Below are 25,253 nucleotides of genomic sequence, written 5' to 3'. Positions count from 1 at the left end.
GATTTTTTGTGTCCTCCTCACACAATGCTTTTCCTCCCATCTTTGTATCGCCAGCAAGCTTAGCTATGTTACACTCAGTCCCTTCTTCCTGGCGTGGGTGATGCGCACATCCTTGTGATCCCTGGCTCGGACGATGACATAGTCAAGCAGGTGCCAGTGTTTGGAGCGAGGGTGTTGCCACAATGCTTTGTACTTGTCCCTTTTGCGGAACAAGGTGTTGGTGATGACAAGGTCATGTTCTAGACATTTTGTCAGGAGCAGGGTACCGCTGAAATTGATTTTCCCTACCCCCTCTCTGCCGATCTCGCCTCCCCAGAGGGCTGTGTCCTTGCCCACCCCGGCATTGAAGTCTCCAAGAAGGATCAGTTTGTCGTCCGTAGGGATTTTCCGAGGTTGGAGTAAAAACCTTCTTTGGCCTCATCTGGGGCATACACACTGATGACTGTGGCGCATTGGTTCTGGGAAAGGGTGAGTCGGAGGACCATGAGATGTTCGTTAATCCCCCAGGGGGAGTCTCTGAGGCGTGTCTTCAGCGCCACAGCATTAAACCACGTGGCCCTCTCCCTTGAAGCGGGATTCGCAACAACCATTGCACAAAAAGGTGTCTCACTTGCTGAGATGCTGAGATGTCTGACTCAAGTGCAGCAATGCTGAACATGAACAGCAGCAGGTTGAAATTACCTCCCCTTTAAGAGCTAGATCGAGCAATCAGCTGAAATTGGGTAACTCTCTGTGAATAATGCCCCTGCAGCGCCCAGCTGAGGCCATTAGCACCTCATATACCGCTCCCTTCACTCCTGGGATGAAAACGCCCAATTTCCCACAATTTTGCAAGCCATTTCACCGGGCACTAAATTTTCTAAAAGCTAAAAGTTACCATCCCAGACAGGATGCTACAGGATTTCGCCCCCACTGTTTTTCGTTCTCTTCGACCGCCGTGCTCTACCCAGTTGTCTCACAAAATTGCAATTGGGGTTCTATTTACCTCAAAGGACCCTGATTTCCATATCAAAAAGGTCGACCACCTGAAACAGGCCGGCGCACCAGCCACCCAGTGGTAGGCCCATTTCAGAATGCTGGTGGTCAGATCGGGAACAAAACATAGTGGTAAGTTTCTCCCCACAATTTTCTGCCCGTAGAGGCAGTGAAAATCTCCCCCAGTGATCAGTGACTTAACACTAACACAGAAAATTGCTAAATCTTAGTGCAGAAATAATATATGCATTCGCTCTAAAGCAAGAAATAATTTTACACCTTTAGCATTATCCAGTGCGTGAAAAATATTTTACACAATCATTTCCTGTGTTACTACATTCAATTAAAAAAATTGGCATTTCAGTGTTACTATTTTTACTTTAATATCTAAATGATAACATAGGTTCTGATGTCAAAAGTCACAAACTTTAGCTAGTGCAATGGCAAGGCCAGCCAACCATAATTCTAATGTGGCATTCTCCTGTTTTTTCCCCCCCCAATAAAATATTCATATACTGGTAGATCTTACATGGTGCTATGCCGACCTGTACAAGTGAAACCATTTGATACTGCAAAACTATTTTGATTTGTTGATTCCTGATGTGTTAAATATTCCCAGTATACTTAATAACATATGCATGTATAAGTGACAGTTTGAATTGGTAACTGTCTAATGTGTTTATATTATACCTACAACTACTGCATTTTGTTATACAATTAACAACCCAATAGGTCAAAATGTTGTTAATTACTAACTTTCTACATATATTGGTCCAGATTTTGCTGCCAAAATAATGGAGCATTTAATAACATGTAAATCGCCCAGAAACTTGTGGCGAGTAAGAGATACCCTGTGAATTGCGAATTGCCATAACTTGCTGAACAATTTGCCGTTAGCTTCACAAAAACGGCAGTTTCCCCTCGACCTCCCCAGAAATTTCAAGAAATTGCTGCATTTGCACATTGATTGCCAATTAAACCCGCCACATAAAGTTAGGCTAGTACTTAACAGTGCAAGTGCCTTTTTAATGACAAGATTTATGTTTCCGGTTAAGTCTCATTGGTTAAGGAGATAGACTGTTGGTCCCATCGTTCACCAAGATACCAGATGTCCCATTGTCCTCACGTGTTGTTATTGACTCGGACTACTTGCAACTTGCAGGGCAACATTTTTTCGTACTGAAGGTTGAGGGAAAAGGTCTAACTAACAGAGCACGCCGCAAAATGCCCCGCTCCAACAAATTCTGGCCAACATATGATCCACAAGGATGTCATTCATAATCATACAAAAATCAAGTTAAATGTTTGAGTCAAGTTATAGTTAGGGATGTAACAGGTTGTTTTACACATTAAAAATTCAAATCTGGCAAAACATGTTTATGAACATATATAATAAGGAACATGATAAACAGAGCTGGTCCATTGGGCCTGTCCTATACTAACATCATACAATATCTATACACATCACACCCATAAGTGCTGAGATGTGCCATCTGGGGACCTCCACTGCTGACCCTGCCAAAGTTTGCAGGGTAAGGAGGAGATCCAATAGTTAACATAGTAATAGCAGATGCTAGAGCTACTAGGGGTGCATCTAGAACAGTGGTGGGCAAAATATGGCCCGCCATGTCATTCTATCCGGCCTGCTGGATGGGACAGAAATAGAATGAGAGCTGAAGCTCGAGCTGCACATTCGTCTATCCACTTTCACTTCTCATGGGTCAGAGACAGACCCGAACTTCAGCCAAGGAAAAATTATTGTAATATTTCATTCAAATTAATAATTCGCAAAAGCGATTCTTCCTGGAACAATCTTAAAAAATTCTGGGCCCCAATGGTGGACATCTGTACCCAGAATGCACTGCATACTCAAATATGCCCTATCCAATTTAGAGTGGAGACATGGCTGCTTATCTCCAAAACTCTTTCACCGAAGAAAGTGACCAGCATCTTTCCTCTCCCGGTATCCAGAGTACAACGGCAGAGGAGTTCTCATCTGGCACCAATTAGGACATCAATAGTAATCTTTGCAGAGGGGCATAAGGATGACTGACGTGGGGAATTGATGCTGACACAGGTTCTAAAGAGGGTACAGTTCTATTTCACAGCACTGATTTACAGAGACAATTTTCAACTTTTAACTTTGATTCATTTCTAAACAGTATTGAATACATGTTGTGTATGTAAGATAACATCTGACTACTATCTGAATTGATGTTTATGCAGTGTTTATGTTTATGCAATGTTCCCTCTAATTTTTTTATTCACGCATGGTCCCTTTAAATTTGCTGCGCGTCCGGCCACAATGCAGCCGCGCATGCAAAGTATCTCTTCCAGCTGCAGGAGCTGGGGAGAGGCCTGCAAGGAACCACATGATTGTTGTACGACCGTTCAGCCATGCGTCTTAGGGGGAACATTGGTGGGCAGCCCTCAACAGCTCACCAAAATTTGTTAGGTGGCCCTCCAACCCAAATAATTGCCCACCCCTGATCTAGGGCATATTAGAGAGATGAGAAAGTCTAGTTCAAGTAGCTAGGTCCCAGAAAGGAGGGACAAGTGATTCTGTAGCCCCCTTTGTAAGGAAGATGCATTCAAGCTTTTCCAAAAAGTTATCTTTGGGTTCCTCTCCAGGTCACAATCCCAGCCTGGCTCCCCAGATCGAGTCCACTTATGCCTGTTGGCTGGTAGGTATGCTTGGTCTCATCTCACCTGCCCCTTCTTATGCTGCTTGTCTTGTAAAGTGTGGGTAAAAGCTCCATACCATACAAGGCTGAGCGGTAATTCCATCCCAAATTTTTGGACAATCCCACCAGAGTTACAGCAGGGGTGCACCAGAATCTCTGCAATTTATTTTGGCATAAAGCTGAAATTGCTTCACACCGACACTAAACTTGTAGTGCAAACGCGCCTTCAAAGAACTGAAGGAATAGCTTCTTACACAATTATTTTATTCCTTTCAATATTTTAAAATATTTGTTTGTGGGATGTGGGCATTGCTGGCAAGGCCAGCATTTATTGTCCATCCTTAACTGCCCTTGAGAAGATGTTGGTGAGCCACCGTCTTGAACTGCTGCAGTCCTTGTGGTGAAGGTACTCCTATAGTGCTGTTAAGGAGGGAATTCCAGGATTTTGACAATGAAGGAACGGCAATATATTTCCAAGTCAGGATAGTGTGTGACTTGGAGGGGAACTTGGAAGTGATGGTTTTCCCATGCGCCTGCTAACCTTGTCGTTCTAGGTAGTAGAGGTCGCGGGTTTGGGAAGTGCTGTCAAAGCCTTGGCGAGTCACTGCAGGGTATCTTGTAGATAGCACACACTGCAGCAGCCATGGTGCGCTGGTGGCAGAGGGAGTGAATGTTTAAGGTGGTGTATGGGGTGCCAATCAAGCGGGCTGTGGTTTGTCCTGGATGTTGTTGAGCTTCTTGAGTGTTGTTGGAGCTGCACTCAACCAGGCAAGTGGAGCGTATTCCATTACACTCCTGACTTGTGTCTTGTAGATGTGGAAAGGCTTTGGGGAATCAGGAAGTGAGACACGTACAAAATATCCAGCCTCTGGTCTAATCTTGTAGCCATAGTATTTAAGTAGCTGGTCCAGTTAAGTTTCTGGTCAGTGGCGACCTCCAGGTTGTTGATGGTGGTGGACTCAGCACCCTTATCTATCCCATCACCTAAAATCAAGCTGCAAGTGATTATTAAATATCCCCAGTTTCTGAAACTGCAACTATGCCCAGAGTAGCCAGGGGATGGAAATACTATTAGGCTCAATAGGTAACATCATTTAACAAAATTAAAGGGCTTTAGTCCTGCTGGTTGCAAAAAGACATTTTTTTCCACATCAATTTTGGATTTGCATTGTTTTCTATGTGTTAATATTGAACTATGAAATAATGTGGGAGAAATTCTTCAATTTTACTGAATCATGCCACCACATATATAATTGTGATATCGATTTTCATTTTAAATCATAAATCAATGCCGGTATGTGCTCTGGATGAGAAAAGGCCATCAAGTCCATATGTGCTCACTCCACATCTTACTGGACTCATCATTGTGCCCTCACCCTTTGCCCCTCCCTCCATCCCTTCCTGGGAAAAGGAAAAAGAAATAGCTAATTCAGGAAAACTTTGTCAAAAATTCCTCTCTGCTCCCCACAAAAGTGATCAGGCATGCCCCAGGAGGCCTCAACTCATTCCTTGTGATCCAAGATCTTAACAATAACAATTCTGTCATAATCTCATAATCTTCCAAATTGTATACGATGTTTTTAAAATTTGGAATGGAAAGTATATTGTTAACAAATTGGATTTCCTCTCCCCAAATAATTGGATTAATTTATGTTTTTCATACCTTTTCGTCATAGTCCTCTATGAATCATAGAATCACAGAAATTTACAGCACGGAAGGAGGCCGTTTCAGCCTATCGTGTCCGTGCCAGCCGACCAATAGCTATCCAGCCTAATCCCACTTTCCAGCTCTTGGTCCGTAGCCCTGTAGGTTACGGCACTTTAAGTGCACATCCAAGTATTTTTTTTAAATGCGGTGAGGGTTTCTGCCTCTACCACCCTTTCAGGCAGTGTGTTCCAGACCATGTTCCAAGACTGCCACCACCTTCTGGGTGAAGAAATGTCCCCTCAAATCTCCTCTAAACTTCCCCCCATTTACTTTAAATCTATGCCCCCTGATTGTTGACCCCCTCCCGCCAAGCGAAACAGGTCCTTCCTATCCACTCTATCCAGGCCCCTCATAATTTTATACACCTCAATTAAGTCTCCCCTTAGCCTCCTCTGCTCCAAAGAAAACAGACCCAGCCTCTCTAATCTTTCCTCATAGCTAAATTTCTCCAGTCCAGGCAACTTTCTTATAAATCTCCTCTGCATTCTTTCCAGTGCAATCACATCTTTCCTTTAATGTGGTGACCAGAACTGCACACAGTACTCCAGCTGCAGCCTAACCAGTGTTTTATACAATTCAAGCATAACGTCCTTGCTCTTGTATTCCATGCCTCGACTAATAAAGGCAAGTATTCCATATGCCTTCTTAGCTACCTGGCCTGCTACCTTCAGGGATGTGTGGACCTGTACTCCAAGGTCCCTTTGTTTCTCTACACTATTCAATGTCGTACCATTTAATGTGTATTCCCTTGCCTTGTTAGACCTCACCAAAACCTCACACTTATCTAGATGGAATTCCATTTGCCACTGTTCTGCCCACCTGACCAGTACATTGATATCCTCCTGAAGTCTGCAGCTTTCTTCTTCATTATCAAGCACACAGCCTATCTTAGTGTCATCTGCAAACGTCTTAATCATACCCCCAACATTCAAGTCCAAGTCATTGGTATATACCACAAAAAGCAAGGGACCCAGCACTGAGCCCTGCGGGACCCCAATGGATAGAGCCTTCCAGTCACAAAAACCTATTGCTACCTGCCTCTGAGCCAATTTTGGATCCAACTTGCCACTTTGCCCTGGATCCCATGGGCTTTTACCTTCGTGACTAGTCTGCCATGTGGGACCTTATCAAAAGCTTTGCTAAAATCCATATATACTATATCATATGCACTGCCCTCATCGACCCTCCTGGTTACTTCCTCGAAAAATTCAATCAAGTTAATCAGACACAACCTTCCCTTGACAAATCCATGCTGACTGTCCTTGATTAACCCATGTCTTTCCAAATGAAGATTTATCCTGTCCCTCAGGACTTTTTCCAATAATTTTCCCACCACTGAAGTTAGGCTGACTGGCCTGTAATTATTTGGTCTATCCCTTTCTCCCTTTTTAAACAAAGGTTCAACATTAACAGTCCTCCAGTCCTCTGACATCACACCTGCAGCCAGAGGGGATTGGTAAATGATGGTCGGAGCTCTGCTATTTCCTCTGCTATAAACATTTCCGGTTACAAGTATTTCCTCTTTCAATTATATATAACTCCTTGGCTTAAATTATTCCATTTTCTGCTACCTTCTTTTTCAATTATCACTTCAGTATATTTTAGTGATTAGCACCGAGAGTGTTTACAAAACATCTTTCAATAATAGCAACGCACCTCAGGCTTCTTCCATAATGTGTATCCTCACTGTGATGACTGTTTGGACTGCAGGAGCTCTGCTGCTGAAGCCAACTGTCAAATTGTAAACAAAAAGCAAAAAACTGCTGGAAATCTGCAACGAAAACACTCAGCAGGTCACCAGCAGCAGTGGAGAGAACAAATAAGTTAATGTTTCGGATGTGGACCCTTTATCGAAATAGATGCTGTCCGACCTGCTGAGTGCTTCCAGCATTTTCTGTTTTAATGTCAAACCGTAATCTTGTTTTTGAAACTGGGGTTTATGATCATCTTTCTCCAACTCAGATGTTGATATCTCTGATGGTATCTTTTCAATGTGTATTGCTGATGAAACATTTTGAGGTTCTAAAAAGTATGATTTCTCCTCTATAAAGGGGATTCACAATTTCAGTTTCCATTTATCGAATAGACTAATCTGAGATGAATAACAGCAGCCATTTTTGTTGTACCCAATGCATCTTTGTTAATGAAAGCCCTAACTCAATGGGGTTTTTAATCGATGGCTGTTAGCGCCTCCGGGAGGTGGTAATGGGATGCAAAATGGTTTTCACCAGGGCGCGGCGCAAAACTAGCAGCCCCCCGCAGAATTGAGCAGGGGTTTTGCGGAGGCGCTAAAAGGTAGCGCCTCGTTCCTGTCGGGAGTGCCCCGCTCGGTTGCGCGCGGCGATGATATTACCGCCCGGATGTTAAATTGCCCTGCGCAACCTACTTTACTGCCTGGTGATAACAATGAGAGCTTCAGCTGTCGAATTGGAGTTGGGAATCGGATGGACAGGGCTATTTAAAGGCACCATCTTGAAAAATATATTCTGTCGGCCATTACTTTTTTCTGCTTTCCAACAGATAAGCAGAGTGGGTGGTGGACCGATAGCAGCGATTTTTACCTCAAGGAGTCTTCTGCCTCCTAACAATTCCCCTGTAAAACCCAGAGCAGATTTAAAGTTGCAACATTTCCCCCACTTCATGGGGGCTGTGCTGGCACTCGACCTCCTGCTCCAATGTCACCATCAGAGGATACTTAGGTGAAGACAAAGGAGGCGACAATTACAGAGAGAAAGCTATAGAGAGAGGGAGAGAGAAAGGCACAAAGACAAAAACAGAGACCAGGACAGGCAGAAGCCCATGGAGAGGCCCAGGAAGTGAGGCACTGACAACGGCAAAGAGAAAGGCAGACAGCCGGACAGGGAGAAGCACAGCCAGCAAGACAGGGAGAAGCGCAGCAAAATGTGGCCAGAGGAAGAAGGCACCACAGGGCTGGTAACAAGAGACCTTACTCTCCCCGGGGATTCGGCAGCAGTTCTCCTATATCAATTTCACTGAGGAGCAGTGTGCGCGAAGGCTGCATTTCAGGAAGAACGTGGTCACAGAGCTCTGCCATCTTCTGCAACCAGATCTCGAGCCTCACACTATGGTGAGAGCGGCTCTCTCATTGGCAGTCAAGGTCAACATCGCTCTCATTTTCTACGCCAATGGACCTTTCCAGGGAGCAACAGGAGACATCTCTAACATCTCGCAGTTTGCCGTCCATTGCTCCATCTGCAAGGTCACAGAAGGAGGAGGGACTACATCTCCTTCCCCATGACAAGGGAGAAGCAGCACGAGTGTGCATGTGGTTTTTCCAGGATAGCAGGCTTCCCCATGATGCAGGGTGCCACTGGCTGCACCCACGTCGCTTTGAGTACATCGCATCACAATTCTGAGATCTTCCGTAACTGCAAGGCTTCCACTCACTGAATGTGCAGTTGGTGTGTGACCACAGATGTAGAATACTCAGCATCAATGCCCACTATCCTGCCAGGATGCCTTCATCCTGCACCAGACCTGTGTGCCAGCTCGGATCCAGTCCTCAAAAGAAGCTTGCGGCTGGCTGCTCGGAGACAAGAGCTATCCGCTATCCACCTGGCTCATGACTCCCCTCCGCAACCCCAACATTCTTGCCCAGCTCTCATACAATGAGAGCCATGCCGCCACCAGGAACATCATCGAGCAGACCATCGGAGTGCTGAAGCAACGGTACTGCTGCCTTGACTGCTCAGGAGGAGTCCTGCATTACTCGCCTGAGCGGGTGTCCCTATTCGTCGTTGTCTGCTGCACGCTGCACAACCTCGCCATAATGAGGGCACAGCCATTGCCACCATGCATAGCCGCACCAACTGAGAAGGAGTAGAAGGAGGAAGGGCAGGAGGAGGGGGAAGAGGAGCAGGAGCAGCAATATGAGCGACAGAGGAGGCCGTGAGGCCCTCGCGTTGCTGCAAGGGAGGCGTGCGACTGTTTCATCAGACTTCGGTTCCAGTGAATTCCATTCCACTTCCCAGTTCCTCTGGACAGCCCCATGACTAAATCCAGTTTCCCTTCCATTGCAAAGCCACAAAACTGAAATGAGAAACAACAGTAATGATTAAGCATTCCAACAAAAATTGATATCATAATAACAAGAAAGGCTTACATAATGTAATTGGCCTGAAATTCCGATCGAGGTCTTCCTGCAGGCAATCGACTGAAAACGTTAAAAAAGATGCGCACCTACTTGTTCCTGCTGCGCCCGTTCGAACTTCCAAACCCGAGGCGTTCACTCCTACGCATCGGAGTGTCCGCAGGGCTGGAACTGTGGTCACATGGTTCTGGGCAGCCAATCAAGGTACAGTATTTTCTCATTCATAATAATGGGAACTCCATGAGTTAGAGTTCCCATTATTATGAATGAGAAACCCCCCCCAAACACACAAAACACGAATAAAAAATAGAAAAATACACTACATATTTAATAATCATTTAAATTAAAGTTCTTACAAAAAAATATATTTTCTCGACTTTTTTTTAAAGGTGCCTTAAAATAAACTTACCATAGTGGGGAGGGTTTTTAAACAATAAAATGTGTTTTTATAACTTTATTTTAAAATGTTTGTGTATTTTTAAACACTTGCACCTGTAAGAGTAGGCTATATGCCTGCTTTTTCAGACGCAAGATTTTTGAGGACATTCGCTGGGAAAGATATGCGTAAATATCGGAAATCTTGCCCTGCAAGTGTCCTCGCTCCCGATCTGCAGATGATCTGTCTAGCCAGAAACTTGACAGATCGGAAAAGCATGTTTTCAGCACATGCGCATTGCGCACTGAAACCCGGCTTTTCCAATGCCTTCCCGGATCCGTAGAAACTTTGCACGGACCCGGGACATCGGAATTTTAGGGTCATTAACTAATTATCCTTGTGCATTTCCTTATATCCCCTCTTTGTTTTAAATAATCTAGTGCTCCTCCGCAGTGTGTCCCCTGCGGCTGCAGCAAGGCTGGTGGAAGGCTGCTGTGTGTCAGGGCCAGAGACTACAGATGTCCTTGCAAGACATCCTCGATCAGCTCTGGGCCTAGAAGGCCCGGCAACAGGCTACACCACCTCAAGTTGGGTGGCGGTAGTCTGGGCTGGATGGGTAACAGCCAGCGATGGCAGAGTGGCAATGGTGGGCTCAAAAATGCTGTCATCCTGAGAGAGGACAGCAGGTTCCTGCTTAACTGACCCACTGCCACTCCCGCAGGGCAGCACCTCAACATTCCCACCAGTCTGGTGGAGAACAGTTTGGTGGCCTGCTGCGACACTGTGAAATCCCCGGTGGACTGTAATGGACCCAGCGGTGAGGCCAGCAGTCAGAGCACACGTGGCATTCAGCTGAGACTGCGTGAGAGCAGTCTGAGACTGGATGCCAGCAGTCATTGACTGCACGACACCAGTCAGAGCACGCATGGCATCAAGCTGAGACTGCACAAGAGCAGCTTGGGACTCGATGCCAGCACTCACTCTCTGCATGACAGCACTAACATGTTGTGTAGCAACCACTGTCTGCATTACAGCACTGAGACGATGAGTTGCTTCCGCCTGTGCTGCAATGGAAGCTGCCACGTCGCCTATGACACCATCATGAGGTCTGGATCCGCATGGTCTCTCTGGGAGTCCACCATCATCTGCAGACTGGCAATGATGGGCTCCATGGTGTGCGCAGAGCTCTCTGCAATGCTGGAGGCGAACTCCTCCACGTTCCGTACCACCTATCGAGGTCCTCAGTGCAGAAGAACTCACATGCAACTCGTCTCCAGGGAGATGGCTCCCGTGGTTCCCTTTCCCCTTGGCCTTGCTGCAGCCTGCTAGGCCCCGCTGCATCACCCAGTGCAGACCCCTCTATTAACCTAAACTCTAAGGAACGTGTAGTGCCAGTCTCTGAGCTAGTGCTTGCAGGTGAGAGATGCAATGATGCAGTGCTCAGTTTCTCCTCCTCCTCCTCTTCCTCTCCCTCCAAAATCTTTTGGGGGGGGGGGCTCAGGTGCAGGCTGCACAGCTTCTGCCTTGTTATCTGAAAGCATAAGTGGCACAACACTTGCATTAAAGTTAGGGCAGTGAGGCAGGAATGGAGCAAGAAATGCAGACAGTATGACGAGCTGGAAAGTGATAACGCATTCTGGTGTGGGGGAGTGGGGCGGCGGGGAAGTGGTATGAGAGAAGGAGAGGGGATAAAGATACCGTTGTTGCCCGTCGGGGTCGACGTCTCTGCCGGCCATGACGCTCACCACCTGCGGCCTCATGAGCTGCAGCACTTGCTCCTCAATGTCGGAGAGGGGTCACAGATCAGGGTGCCCTCCACCAGTCCTTTGTTTCTCCCGTCTGTTATGTGCCATCTTGGCCTGCAAAAGAAAGGAACTGGAGTGAGTAAGAGTCCAGCAATGTATGTGGAAGATATGATTGAATAGGTATGAATGGAGGCAAGGCGTGAGATGAGGATGCGAGTGTGAGTATCTGCAACTGCTTGGTGGTTGAGTGGTGGGTAATGGTGGTTTGCACAGTGTGCGCAGAGAGAGTTTGAGGGGCTGGCATGGAGGAGGTGTGGAAGCTTAAACCCACTTTAACCACCCGACATAGGTCATTGAATTTCTTTGAGGGGTGGGAAGAGTAATGAGAAGTTGGCATGTCACATATTTCACAACAACTGATGGTGGTATTTTGGCAGAGTTTGCAATTTGCTACACCACTGCAAATTGTTATTTTGCTCTTGGCATTATGCCCACAAACTTTGCTGGCTGCGTTCAAATACTGCAATCACAAAAGGTGCTCTCTAAAGGAAAAATATCTCGTCACACAAGAGGAAAATAACAAAATCACAAGCCCAAAACTCCAAGGCTCTGCGAGCGCAAAAGCAATGTAATGCAAGAACCCTCAACAGCATCAGTGCTCGTTCGGGTAGGCACAATTACCACTAGCATTTTTGAGGGGTGGGAAGAGTAATGAGAACTTGGCATGTCATATATTTCACAACATTTGCATGCATGAATGCTGGGCACTAGGGATATCTATGCGACCCTAGAGTCCAGCAATGCTAACGGTGTAACGGGGCATTTAAAGTTTTTCAATTCAGTCCCTTCTCATCCCTGGGCCCATTTACACCGAGGCAAGGTACACCCCTACCCCATCTGAGAGGGCATGCCATCAGTGCCATAAATGCTATGGGTACCTTGCAGGCATATGGAAGTGCTTACTGACCTGTGGCCGCTGCTTTCAGGTGGCCACGGCTCTTATAGAAAGGGCCAATTTTGGCACAGAATCTTTTATTTGGTATGCACATTGCAGCACACTCACTGACACACTTCCCTTTCTCTTTCAGGCAAAGATAGCACACAACCACCGGGAGCACCAGCAGACAGGTGGAGGGGGAAGCCAGACTGGAGGAAGCAGTTCTCAAAATAATTGGAGGAGCAGTCACAGAGTCCGTGGCGAGCAGGGAAGTTGAAAGCATTGCTGATGATTACGGTATGCTCACACCTAAACCTTCTCACATCTCACTTCCCCCTCATCCCACAATCTCTTCTCACTTACAAGCTGCTGGTGGTGTATGTATGAATATCTTGCTTCCCTACCTTCCCTTACCACAACCCGACCTTTGGGTATTTCTCTTTCCAGATACTTAAGAACTGTCAGCAGCCCAGTCTGTCCCTGAAGTGATGGAAGAGGACCTTTTGAGAAGACGACGACACACAGGCACTGCATCTGACAGTACAGAGGTGGGATCTGCATTCGGTGAGTCACCGGGCATAAGTGGGCTGCAGGCAGGCTAGGGGGAATAGATAGCTCGGTGTCAACTCCCCGGAGGGCAAGTTCGCATTCGGGTTCTGCTGCACAAGGCACAGATGATGACCTTGATGGGATGGCCTTCAGAAGAAGGGTGATGAGAATGCACACAGAAATGCTTGGTGCCTCTTGTCACAAGGAGCATGGAGGAGTCTGGATCCAACATAGTACAGGGTTTTGCGTGGACCTTGGAGCCTGTGATTTCCAGGATGGAAATGATTGGGACCTCCTTGTGGACCCAGCCACCCAACGTCTCAGTGCTACAGTGGAAGCTCAGACTGCTGCCATTGTGGCTGGATTTACGAGTGTGGAAAGGAGCTTCCAGGGTCTGACAGTACTCCAGCAATCTGTCCCCCAATGGATGGCTATGAATGTTGAGGCACCCTGGGGAGTGCCAGTGGCTCCGTGGAGCAAGAACCTGTTGTCCTCTCTCAGGATGACAGCACTCCTTCTTCCACCGCTGTCACTCCACCAGTGCTCTTGTTCGACAGCCAGCCAGACCAGACTGCTGCCGCCCATGCCATGGTGGTGCTGTCTACAAGCAGACCTTCTAGGCCCAGAGCTGCTCGAGGTCGTCCTGCAAGGCCATCTGCAGTCTCCTTCACTGAAAGACAGCAGCCTTCCACCAGTCATGCAGCAGCTTCTGGGGAAGAACTTCATAGGAGCACTAGAGTAGGAAAAGGTACACAAAAGACAGACAAAAGGGGAGAAATTGGGGTCATTTGCGCCGACCGTTAGCACAAATGATTTTATGACCGGGCGTGGCACCATTATCGACTCCCGCTAAATTTGGCGAGAGTTTATTCCGGCGCTATGGCGTTGCACCCCGATCTCCTGCGCTCGAAGATCATGAAGCCATCACCGTGCACATCGCCCCAGCACCTGAATTGGGTTTCGCCCCCTGAAACTGTGCTGAGTGATAACAACCGGTCACTACCGGGGCAAAATTTAAAGGGGAGGGGGCTGGCTGCTCCTGAAAAAAACTTCCATTTTCTTATCAATTCTAGTGCCACTTTGAACGTGGGGTCAGTGCCACGATTCCTTAACCCAACAATCTGTTTGAGTGCCGGGCTGATCGCGCGCCACCCCCACTCCCTGGTGGTCCAGGTAGATGAGTTCTCAATATGCAGAGTATACAGCTTGGGCCCTTCTCTTTAAGTCAGGAAGAGCCCCTTGTATGTGGCAGCACGACATGGCCCAGTGCTGAGCACTGCTGAGCTGTGCAGCCCGATCCCACCCCAGAAAGGAAGTGGAGGTAACCCCAATTTATAGTGGTGGTGAGCCACCTTCGTGAACTGCTGGAGTGTATGTGGTGAACATACTCCCAACAGTGCTGTTAGGGAAGGAGTTCCAGGATTTTGACCCCAGTGACAATGAAGGAACAGCGACATATTTCCAAGTCAGGATAGTGTGTGACTTGGAGGGGAACATGGTCGTGATGGGGTTCCTATGCGCCTGCTGCTCTTGTCCTTCTAGGTGGTAGGTTTTGGATGTGCTGTCGAAGAAGCCTTGGCGAGTTGCTGCAGTGCAACTTGTAGTCGATACACACTGCAGCCACGGTATACCAGTGGTGGAGGGAGAAAATGTTTAAGGTGGTTGATGGGGTGCCAATCAAGCGGGTTGCTTTATCCTGGATGGTGTCGGGCTTCTTGAGTGTTGTTGGAGCTGCACTCAATCAGGTAAGTGGAAAGTCTTCCATCACACTCCTGACTTATGCCTTCGAGATGGTGGAAAAGCTTTGAGGAGTCAGGAGGTGAGACACTTGCCGCAGAATACCCAGCCTCTGACCAGTTCATGTTGCCACAGTATTTATGTGGCTGGTTCAGTTAAGTTTCTGGTGACCCCAGGATGTTGATGGTGGGGTTCCGGTAATGGTAATGCCTTTGAATGTCAAGGGGCAGTGGTTAGACTCTCGCTTGTAGGAGATAGTCATTGCCTGGCACTTGAGTGGCGCCAATGTTACTTGTCACTTATTAGCCCTCGCCTGAATGTCATCCAGGTTTTGCTGCATGCGGGCACAGACTGTTTCATTATCTGAGGAGTTACAAATGGCACTGAACACTGTATAATCATTGGCGAACATCCCCACTTCTGACCTTATGATGGAGGGAAGGTCATTGATGAAGCAGCTGAAGATGGTTGGGACTAGGACACTGCCCTGGGGAACTCCTGCAGCGATGTTCTGAGGCTCGGATGATTGACCTCCAACACCACAACCATCTTCCTTTGTGCTTGGCATGATTCCAGCCAATGGCGTGTTTTCCCCCTGATTCCATTGACTTCAGTTTTACTAGGGTTCCTTGATGCCACACTCGGTCAAATGTTGCCTTGATGTCAAGGGCAGTCACATTCACCTTACCTCTAGAATTCAGATCTTTTGTTCATGTTTGGATCAAGGCTGAAATGAGGTCTGGAGCCGAGTGATCCTGGCGGAACCCAAACTGGGCATTGATGAGCAGGCCGCTTGATAGCACAGTCGACAACACCTTCCATCACTTTGCTGATGATTGACAGTAGACTGATGGGCCGTTAAATCGCCGGATTGAATTTGTCCTGCTTTTTGTGGACAGGACATACCTAGGCAGTTTCCCAAATTGTCGGATAGATGCCAGTGTTGTACCTGTATTGGAACAGCTTGCCTGGAAGCGTGGCTACTTCTGGAGTTCTGTGTCCAATATATATTTCCTGTAGTTCTGTGTCCAATATATATTTCCTGTGGTTCTGTGTCCAATATATATTTCCTGTGGTTCTGTGTCCAATATATATTTCCTGAGGTTCTGTGTCCAAAACTGAATGTTGTGCTCAGACGCTTAAAGGCCAGCATCTTCGTACCACAAGTCCAGTAACTGTAAAGATACCAGGCAAATGCCTCTTCAAGAAAGAATCTGCATTTATATAGAGACTTTCACAACATCAGGACATCCCAAAGCACTTCACATTCAATTAAGTATTTTGAATTGTAGTAATTGGTGTCATGCAGATTAACACGGCAGCCAATATGCACACAGCAGTACATTCAACCACAAAACAACAATGAAGTAAATAACCAGATCATTTGTTTTTGGTGGTGTCATAATGCTGAACAAGATCCTACTTTTTTTTTTAAAGTTGATTGGTGCCAATGTTGGAAATTGGGGTAGAAATTGGTCCTTGTTTACCCGTTTTGCAGCAGGAACCAACGTCCCGTGCCAAAAGGATGCCTGAAAGATGTCCGACCCAGTAGGCCCAATTCTGGGCCGGTCTTAGGCATCCCATTTTGGGCATGCGATACAGCCGCATCATCTCCTTCACGCTTGAAACTGGGCACGAATAATTTCTATCCCCTTGTTCCCCAGCACAATATCTTGTCTACATTTGATGACCCATTTCTTTTCATTGAAAAGCATAATAGAAATTGGGCTACCAGAACACAAACTGTTAAATTAATATTTTAGATATTGATAAGATTCTATAGCCCAATAAATATTGCATTCCTTATGTTGATACCATTGTTTTACTATGTAAATTAGTTAATGCAAGAGTAACATGATACCTGTAATGATATTTTGGTTTTGATTAAGGATGACTGGAAAATAAGTGTGGGGAAAATGGTTCTTTCTTTCCTAATATTAGTTACAATACAAAAATAAATAAAACTATATCATCATGGAAGACAAAACAAGTCCTGGAAATCCGAAGTATAAAAGGACACTGACCGTACAGATCGATCATCGCTGCCTGTGACAACCAATGGTTTCTTAGGATGGGCTGCCAAGCCCCAGAGCTCCCCTTCACAGTGGCCCTGCATTATCAGGAGAGGTTTATCTCGTTCTCGAACCATCACTTCAAATATTTCGCTGTCCTGGGTTCCTGCTAGAATACGGTCTGCTTTCCAACAAACACTTCTGATAGACAAACCTTTTTTTAAAAAAGTGAAAGCAAAGTGATTGATCAGGAAAACTTTGGCACCACAATTATGTAGATAAATATCTAAAAGAAACTTGTATCCATATAGAACAGTAACTGCTGGACTAAAATTTCCCAAGTCTGGCCGCTAAATTATCTCTGTAGTGCCCGTTGTTTGGAGGTGCGGTGCATTGAGGAGTGTTTGAGGGAACCTTCCCTGAAAGAATATCTTAGAAAGATTCATGAAATTACCTTTTTCTTACTGAGGAGAGGAATGCCAGTGTGGGGAATGCAACTTTTTTCACTTCTGTCAACCAGTGTGCTGCCAACTCAGGCATAGTATGGCTAGATTTAGAGGAATGCACTTTCTTCTTTTCTGCCCTTGCAATGTGCCTTCGCCATAATCTCAAAATAATTTCCTCTTCTGTATATCTAAATAAATACTGCTGCTGAATTATGGACAGGTTGCACCAGAGCGCCCCTTTCTGTAACGCCTCCTGCAGTAACATCTCTAAAGGAGAATCTTGAAATGTTCTTGCTTTGCTTCTGCACCTTGCTTCTGACATTATTTTCAATTTTGGAAGCGGTTTCCCTTTAAGGGAGACCAGCAACCCTTTTAAAGTTGCTGGTCCCAGATATTCGACCCGCTGACCCATGTAGGCTCCCAGCACATCACGTGCGATGTGCTCAGAGTGATGAAAATTTATTTAAGTCACATTTTAAAGCACAGGGTCACCAGCACTTAGCACAAAAGAAGAATGCAATACCTTTGTATCCCTGTTCAGTCTCCCGAAGATCAATTTTTGTGATTGGTTTGAAATCAGTGTCCCATAGTCGGATGCAGCCATCTCTCCCGCCAGTAGCAAAACCTTCTTCACAGGCGTACATACTGAATATGCCTGCCTACCAAGATAAAATAAATTAAACTGAGTAGGCACTTTATGTAATAGGTACTTGAACTGCAATATCACACAACTATATTTGACATAAAGGTAAATTCACTAATCCTACGCTACTAGCAAGGAGCAGTGCTCAAAGGGAACGCGGGTTGAAGATACGACTGTAACAACAGCATCAATCCTCTGTGTTGTGTTCCTATCGCAGATGAGACTGCACACAGGGAGGTTAAAGTAACAGTGACCTCATTCTTTATTAAGACACTCCAGAGTGAGGAACAGGCCTTAGGGGCCGGCTGAAATGCAGTGCTCCCAAGGGATGCTGGGATCCCTTGGGACTTCAGGGGATGCGCTCCCTGGTGGCAGAACATGGGAGTGCATGCTTTACAGATACACAACACTCTGTCCCTTCCCCCACCCAACAGTCCTGGATCAGTGAATTTACCTGACAAACTTTAACACTATACATGTGAGAAGAATTATGTTGTCAGTAGATCTATTCTGTAGCTTGAACCATATCCTTGCTGGGGTTCAACGTTGACCTCGATTGACAGCCATTTTAGAGCGTCGGCAAATATCCTGGTGTCGACAATGAACTGCAATATGGAAATTTTCTTTGTTCACATTCGCATACTGGGAATGTAGACCCAATTAATGCAAGAAAGAAGAAAATAGCTAGCAGTGATATAGTTACTCAGACTGGCAGAGGGTGGGAAGTGGTGTCCCACAGTGCTGGGACCACTGTTGCTCATCATTTACAAAAATGATTTGGACTCGTGAATCGGAAGTATAATATAAACATTTTCTGATGACACCAAAACAATGGGTATAATTAATACTGAGGAAGACTGCGACAAAATATAAGAGCACCGACACTCCGGACCTGTTTGAAAACAACACCGGCAGTAGCGGAGCATAAAAGAGCAGCAAGCTGCCCCAGCACAGGTGCTAGTCACACCAATTAGAGTAATTAATTCAAATTCGATCTGTGGTCAGGGACAGGATGGTGTGACTACGAGTGTGGAAGGTATGGGGACTCAGGATGGAGTGATGGAGGAGCCTCAGCCCTTGCTCTTGTCCAACAGGTTCGAGACTCTTACTCCCTGAGTGGACGAGAGCAGGGACTGCAGGGAGGATGAGTAAACTGACCACAGTACCGTGGTACAGGGGGCCATTCAAGTGGGGGGAATAAAAAGAAACGTGCAATGGTAGGGGACAGTATTATTAGGTGGATAGATAAGGTTCTCTGCAGCCGAGACCGTGAGCCCCAAAGGCTGTGTTGCCTGCCCGATGCCTGGGTTAAGGACATCTCCTCAGGCTGGAGAGGAACTTAGAATGGGAGGGGGAAGATCCTGTTGTTGTGGTCCACTTGGGTACCAACGATATAGATAGGACAAAGAGGTTCTGCTGAGGGAGTATGAGCAGCTAGGAGCCAAATTAAAAAGCAGAACCACAAAGGTAATAATCTCTGGATTACTACCTGAGCCACAAGCAAATTTGCATCGGATAAATAAGATCAGAGAGTTCAACACGTGGTTCAAAGACTGGTGTGGGAGAAATGGGTTTTGGTTCATGGAACACTGGTACCAGTACTGGGCTAAGAGGGAGCTGTTCCATTTGGACGGGCTCCACTTAGGCTCCACTAGGGTCCTGGCAAATCAAATAACTAGGACTGTAGCTTTAAACTAATTAGTGGGGGGGGGGGGAAGCGAAAATTTAAAAAGTCAAAGAATTAGGCAGCAATAGAGCAGGGTGGCACTGGGGGAAACGAAAACCAGAGTGTGCCAGGAAGGGACAAAATGTATAAACATAAAGGTGAATCAGAAAGTGGGGTCAAAACAGGGAAATATGGTAAAAAAAAAACAATTTTTTATCTGAATGCATGTAGCATTCATAACAAAATAGATGAGTTGATGGCACAAATAGATACAAATTAGTATGATCTGATAGCCATTACAGAGGCGTGGTTGCAAAGTGACCAGGTCTGGGAACTAAATATTATGGAATATTTGACAATTCGGAAGGACAGACAGAAAGGAAAAGGAGGTGGGGTAGCACTGTTAATAAAAGATGAGATCAGTGCATTAGTGAGAAACAATATTGGCTCAGAAGATCAAGATGCTGAATCAGTTTGGGTGGAGATAAGGAATAATAAGGGGAAAAAGTAGCTGGTGGGCGTAGTCTATAGGTCCCCTAACAGTAGCTACATTGTTGGACGGAAATCAAAAAATAATGGAGGCTTGTAATAAAGGAACGGCAATAATCATGGACGATTTTAACTTTCATATTGATTGTACAAAGCAAATTGACCAGGGTAGCCTTGAGGAAGAGTTCATAGAGTGTATCCGGGATAATTTCCTTGAACAGTACGTTGCGGAACCAACCATAGAGCAGGCTACCTTAGATCTTTAAGTGCCTTGGGACGTTTTAGTACATTAAAAGTGCTGTATAAATAAAAGTTATTATTATTTGGTACTGTGTAATGAGACAGGATTAATAAATAATCTCCTAGTAAAGGATCCTCTAAGAAGGAGTGACCCTAACATGGTTGAATTTCAAATTCAGTTGGAGGGTGAGAAAGTTGGATCTCAGACCTAAGCTTACATAAAGGAGACAACAAAGGTATGAGGGCAGAGTTGGCCAAAGTGGACTGGGAAAATAGATTAAAATATGGGACAGTCGATGAGCAATGGCAGACATTTAAGGAGATATTTCATAACTTGCAAACAAAATATATCCCAATGAGATGGAAAGACTGTAAGAGAAGGGATAATCATCCATGGCTAAGGAAATAAGGGATGGTGTCCAACTGAAAACAAGGGCATACAATGTGGCCAAGACTAGTGGGAGGCCAGAGGATTGGGAAACTTTTAAAAGCCAGTAAAGAACGACTAAAAACATGATAAAGAGTGGGAAGATAGATTATGAAAGTAAACTAGCACGAAATATAAAAACAGATAGAAAGGGGTCAAATTTGGTCAAGGCCTCCGCCCACCCAAGTGCTGCCCAAGGTGCCGCTGATGGCCGCCGAGGTACCGAACGGTACTTTGGGCGGGATATTCATTGCCAAAGTCCCTCGAAGGTCGGCTGGCGGCAAATGAACAACAGCAGGCGGGAGTGCCACTGAGGATGAAGTCGGGCCCAGGGAGGGTCAAACAGCTGGAAAAAAAAAAATCAGGAAAAGATGTTTAAAACTATCGGAAGACCTTCAGGGGACCCCATCCAGGAAAGTCGCTGTGGAAAAAATTCTAAAATGTTCACTAACCTTTTTTTTCAGGATCTTCATACTTACCGTCGGAGACAGACCAGCCTCCAGCCAGCGGTCCACCCCCATTCTGGCGCCGACTCCCACCTGCATGAATATGGGAGCTCGGCAGGCAGGAGGTCAGTTGCACCACTCGGCCGCCCGCTGATGTCAGCGGGCGGTTCCCGGCGGCTCTCCGCCCCCGACCGCGTCAAAAGTGGCACTGGGCGGGTCTTCACGAGGAATGACGGCGACAGTGGGCGGCAGTCGGCAGTGATTTTATAAATTTCAGCTCCTAACAGTTTCTACACATATATAAAAAGGAAAAGAGTGGCTAAAGTAAATGTTGGTCCCCTAGAGGATGAGGCTGGGGAATTAATAATGGAGAACAGGGAAAAGGCAGAGACGATGAACAAATATTTTGTATCAGTCTTCATGGTAGAAGATACTAAAAACATCCCAATAGTGGACAATCAAGGGGCTATAGGGAGGGAGGGAGGATGATACAATCGCTATCACTAATGAAGTAGTACTTGGTAAAATAATGGGACTAAAGGCAGACAAGTCCCCTGGACCTGATGGCTTACATCCTAAGGTCTTAAGAGAAGTGGCTGCAGAGATAGTGGATGCATTGGTTGTAATCTACCAAAATTCCTTGGATTCTGGAGCGGTCCCAGCAGATTGGAAAACCGCAAATGTAACGGCCCTATTTAAAAAAAGGAGGCAGATAAAAAGCAGGAAACTATAGACCAGTTAGCCTAACATCTGTCATTGGGAAAATGCTGGAGTCCATTATTAAGGAAGTAGTAGCGGGACATTTGGAAAAGCATGATTCATACAAGCAGAGTCAGCATGGTTTTATGAAAGGGAAATCATGTTTGACAAATTTGCTGGAGTTCTTTGAGGATGTAACGAGCAGTGTGGATAAGGGGGAACCAGTGGATGAGGTTTATTTGGATTTCAAAAGCAGAGAAGTCATGTTAAGCTTACAAAGAACCTTGGTTAGAATACAGAGTATTGTGCACAGTTCTGGTCTCCATGTTACAAAAAGAATATCGAAGCGCTGGAGAAAGTGTAAAAGGATTTACAAGGATGATACCAAAACTGAGAGAGTATAACTATCAGAAAAAACTGAACAGGTTGAGGCTCTTTTCTCTAGAAAAGAGAAGACTGAAAGGTGACCTGATAAAGGTCTTCAAAATTACAAATGGAGTCGATGGGGTAGAGATAGAGAAAATGTTTCCACTTATGGGGGAGTCCAAAACTAGTGGCCATAAATATATGAGAAAAGAAAGACTTGCATTTATATAGTGCCTTTCATAACCACCAGATGTCTCAAAGTGCTTTACAGCCAGTGAAGTACATTTGGAGTGTAGTAATGTGGAAAATGTGGCAGCCAACTTGCGCACAGCAACCCCCCACAAACAGCAATGTGATAATTACCAGATACACTGTAGTCTGTTTTTGTTATGTGGATTGAAGGATAAATATTGGCCAGGACACCGGGGATAACTCCCCTGCTCTTCTTCTAAATAGTACCATGGGATCTTTTACGTCCATCTGAGAGAGCAGACTTGGCCTCGGTTTAACGTCTCATCCGAAAGACGTCACTAATAATCCAATATGCAATTCAGGAGTAACTTCTTTCCTCGGAAGTAAGGTGGAAGGAGGCTCGTGTGAAGCGCAAACACCTGCAGAGACCTGTTGGGCCAAAAGGCCTGTTTCTGTGCTGTAAAATTCTATGTAATTCTATGTAATACCTTTCACATCCTCAGGATGTCCCAAAGCACTTCACAGCTAATGAATTAATTTTGAAAAATAGCCATTGTTATTTTTATAGATAAACGTAGCAGCCAATTTGCAAATAGAAAGGTGCCACAAATAGCAATGAGATAAAAGACCAGTTAATTTATTTTGGGAGGTGTTGAATGAAGAATAAATGTTGGTCAGAACTCCTCTACTCTTCTTCGAATAGTTCCATGGGTTTATTTAATTCAACCAAAGCGTATTGGTGAGATCTTTCAGGTTGAGAAAACAAGACATATGTGACACTTTGAGGTGTCATCTTCAATGCTAATTTTCAAACACAATAGTTATGCTAGCGAGCAACTATGGGCTCAATTTTGGCCCACCCCTTTTTTCGGCGCACTTACCGGAGATGCGCTGCTTTTCTCGGTTCAGAAGTGCGCCGAAAAAAATTCCTCCCCACTTTGGCCGTTGCCCGGCCTCTCCCCGGTCGTTGCCAGTCGAGTCAGGGGTGGAGCCAGCGTCCTGCACTGAAAACAGTGCCGGGACGTCTACACATGCGCATTGAAGTCGGGTCGCGATGTCCACGCATGGGCAGCAGCGCCAACATTTGGCAATCGGCCCAGCCTCTCTCTCTTTCCACAGATGCTGCGTTCACTCGCTCTCCTCCCCCCCCCCCCCCGCCCGTTCATTTGCAGCCCAGCCTCTTTCTCTCCCCATGGAATCCAGATGCCGATCGCTCCCGCCCCTAGCCCAGGCCTCATGGCCTCCTGGTGCGCGTTGTCGTGCCGCCCCTAGCTCAGGCCGAGTGGCCTCCCGCACAGGCCGGCCTATGAAGGTAGGACTTACTTCAATTTTTTATATGTTATTTAATTCTTAGAACTTTTTGTTTGAAAGGTTTGGTGGTTTGTAAGGCTTGGTGCTTTAGGTGTAGGTCGTCTCCACTCTTTTATTTTTGTAGTTTAAGCTTCTATGAATGCTTCTGTTGTATAGTAAATTAACTTTGCGACGTTTGTCATATGATGTCCTATTCACATTCTTTAGTCATTAAGTTTCTTTATTAGTAACCAAATAAAATTTTAGTTTTTTGAAACTCACTCGGCCAGAGCTAGGGGCAGGCGGGCAGCAGAACTGATAGAAATCATCCAGGCAGGAGCACTATCAGTTCTCTTGCCCACCCCTAGCCCAGGTCGAATGGCCTCCGATATACCTACCTGCGCTGATTTCTTAACTCTCCGCAAGGGTTTTCTGAAGTGGCCACATACGCTGCCTAAGTAGATTTGGAGTAACTATTAGCTGGCCAAAGTTGCCTAAATGGCCAAAACTTGCGTAGGTGGCTGATAACGCCCCCTTTTGAGAAAAAAAACTTTAAAAATCGTAACAAACTCACATACACTGGCGCAAATTGAATGTGCAAAATGGGGATCTTTAAGATACGCCAGAAAAATCTAATTACTCCAAAAATAAAATGGAGCAACTCCTGGCCAAAACTGAGCCCAAATGAATGTCTGTGAGCATCTGACGCTGTATTTAAATCCCACTCCGGTGGACATAACAGAATTGACCGATTACAAAAAAATTTGTACCAGCTAATACCAGAGTTGAAAATATTTCACAGGAAACAAAAGGCACAACTAGCGGCAGTGGGACTTGTAAGTGTTTTACTGCTGGTAAAATCAAAATGCTGTCTCATGGGTCTGGCTCTGTTTATGTACAGAGTTGTAAAATTATGTGGTTCATATCCTCAATGTCATAACACATCTCAAAGCAAAGCCATCCCTTTTGTGATTTTCCCCAGGTGATTGATGCAGGTGTGGATGGAAGGTATCTGGAGTGAAGAACAAAGCAACATGCCACATTGGAGACCTGTGCTGGGGGAACAAGCATAAAAGCCTGTGTCTCACCCAAAATGTCCTCAAGTTCAAAATGCAATGTTCCACGACTCATTCAGGAGGAAGATTAGATTTTATAAAAGTCCTGTTAATTAACTAGTATTTTTGTTTGCAAATGATGGACTGTTAGATTGAAAAAAATCACTGTAGAATGTTTATATTTGTAGCTCATTCTTTCAATTTATCAGTGATTCTTAAAATAGTTAGGTTTTCAAACTGATATTTTCCAGTTTCCTGGCCTGATGGAAGACACTCCAGCATCCAACCAGTGCCAAGGTCTGCAGAGGCACAAGGAAAGAGTGTTTCCACTGTGAATTGGTGCTGAGGAGCCGAATCCACCTTGGATCATGGATGGTCATAGCTTTCCAAAGCATTATAAGCAAGTTTCAGTGAGTCCATTGCCACTCCAGAAGAGACCTCTATTGTCTGGCTTGGGTCA

General features: G+C 45.6%; 1 protein-coding gene and 1 long non-coding RNA gene across 9 annotated transcripts in view; one reads left to right on the top strand and one right to left on the bottom strand.

The window, feature by feature from the left end:
- LOC139273131 (echinoderm microtubule-associated protein-like 6) overlaps positions 1-25,253 on the bottom strand; it is an 816,712-nt gene that overhangs the window by 598,176 nt on the left and 193,283 nt on the right. For 7 of the 8 annotated variants that reach the window (XM_070889552.1, XM_070889554.1, XM_070889555.1 and 4 more), the window contains 2 exons: positions 17,804-17,939; positions 16,847-17,048 (listed from right to left, as the gene is read on the bottom strand). In XM_070889552.1, the coding sequence (XP_070745653.1) occupies positions 16,847-17,048; positions 17,804-17,939 (338 nt within the window). Of the gene's footprint in view, positions 1-16,846; positions 17,049-17,803; positions 17,940-23,329; positions 23,408-25,253 lie in introns of those variants that run through there. The other variant, XM_070889557.1, reaches the window with a different exon arrangement.
- On the top strand, positions 23,510-24,970 carry LOC139272646 (uncharacterized). Its single transcript, XR_011594925.1, has 2 exons — positions 23,510-23,760; positions 24,721-24,970. It is a non-coding gene; the product is annotated as an uncharacterized lncRNA (long non-coding RNA).

The sequence above is a fragment of the Pristiophorus japonicus genome, chromosome 9 (genome assembly GCF_044704955.1).
Source record: "Pristiophorus japonicus isolate sPriJap1 chromosome 9, sPriJap1.hap1, whole genome shotgun sequence".
In the NCBI taxonomy this organism is placed as follows: domain Eukaryota; kingdom Metazoa; phylum Chordata; class Chondrichthyes; family Pristiophoridae; genus Pristiophorus; species Pristiophorus japonicus.
This window is presented reverse-complemented; position numbering and strand designations above follow the sequence as displayed.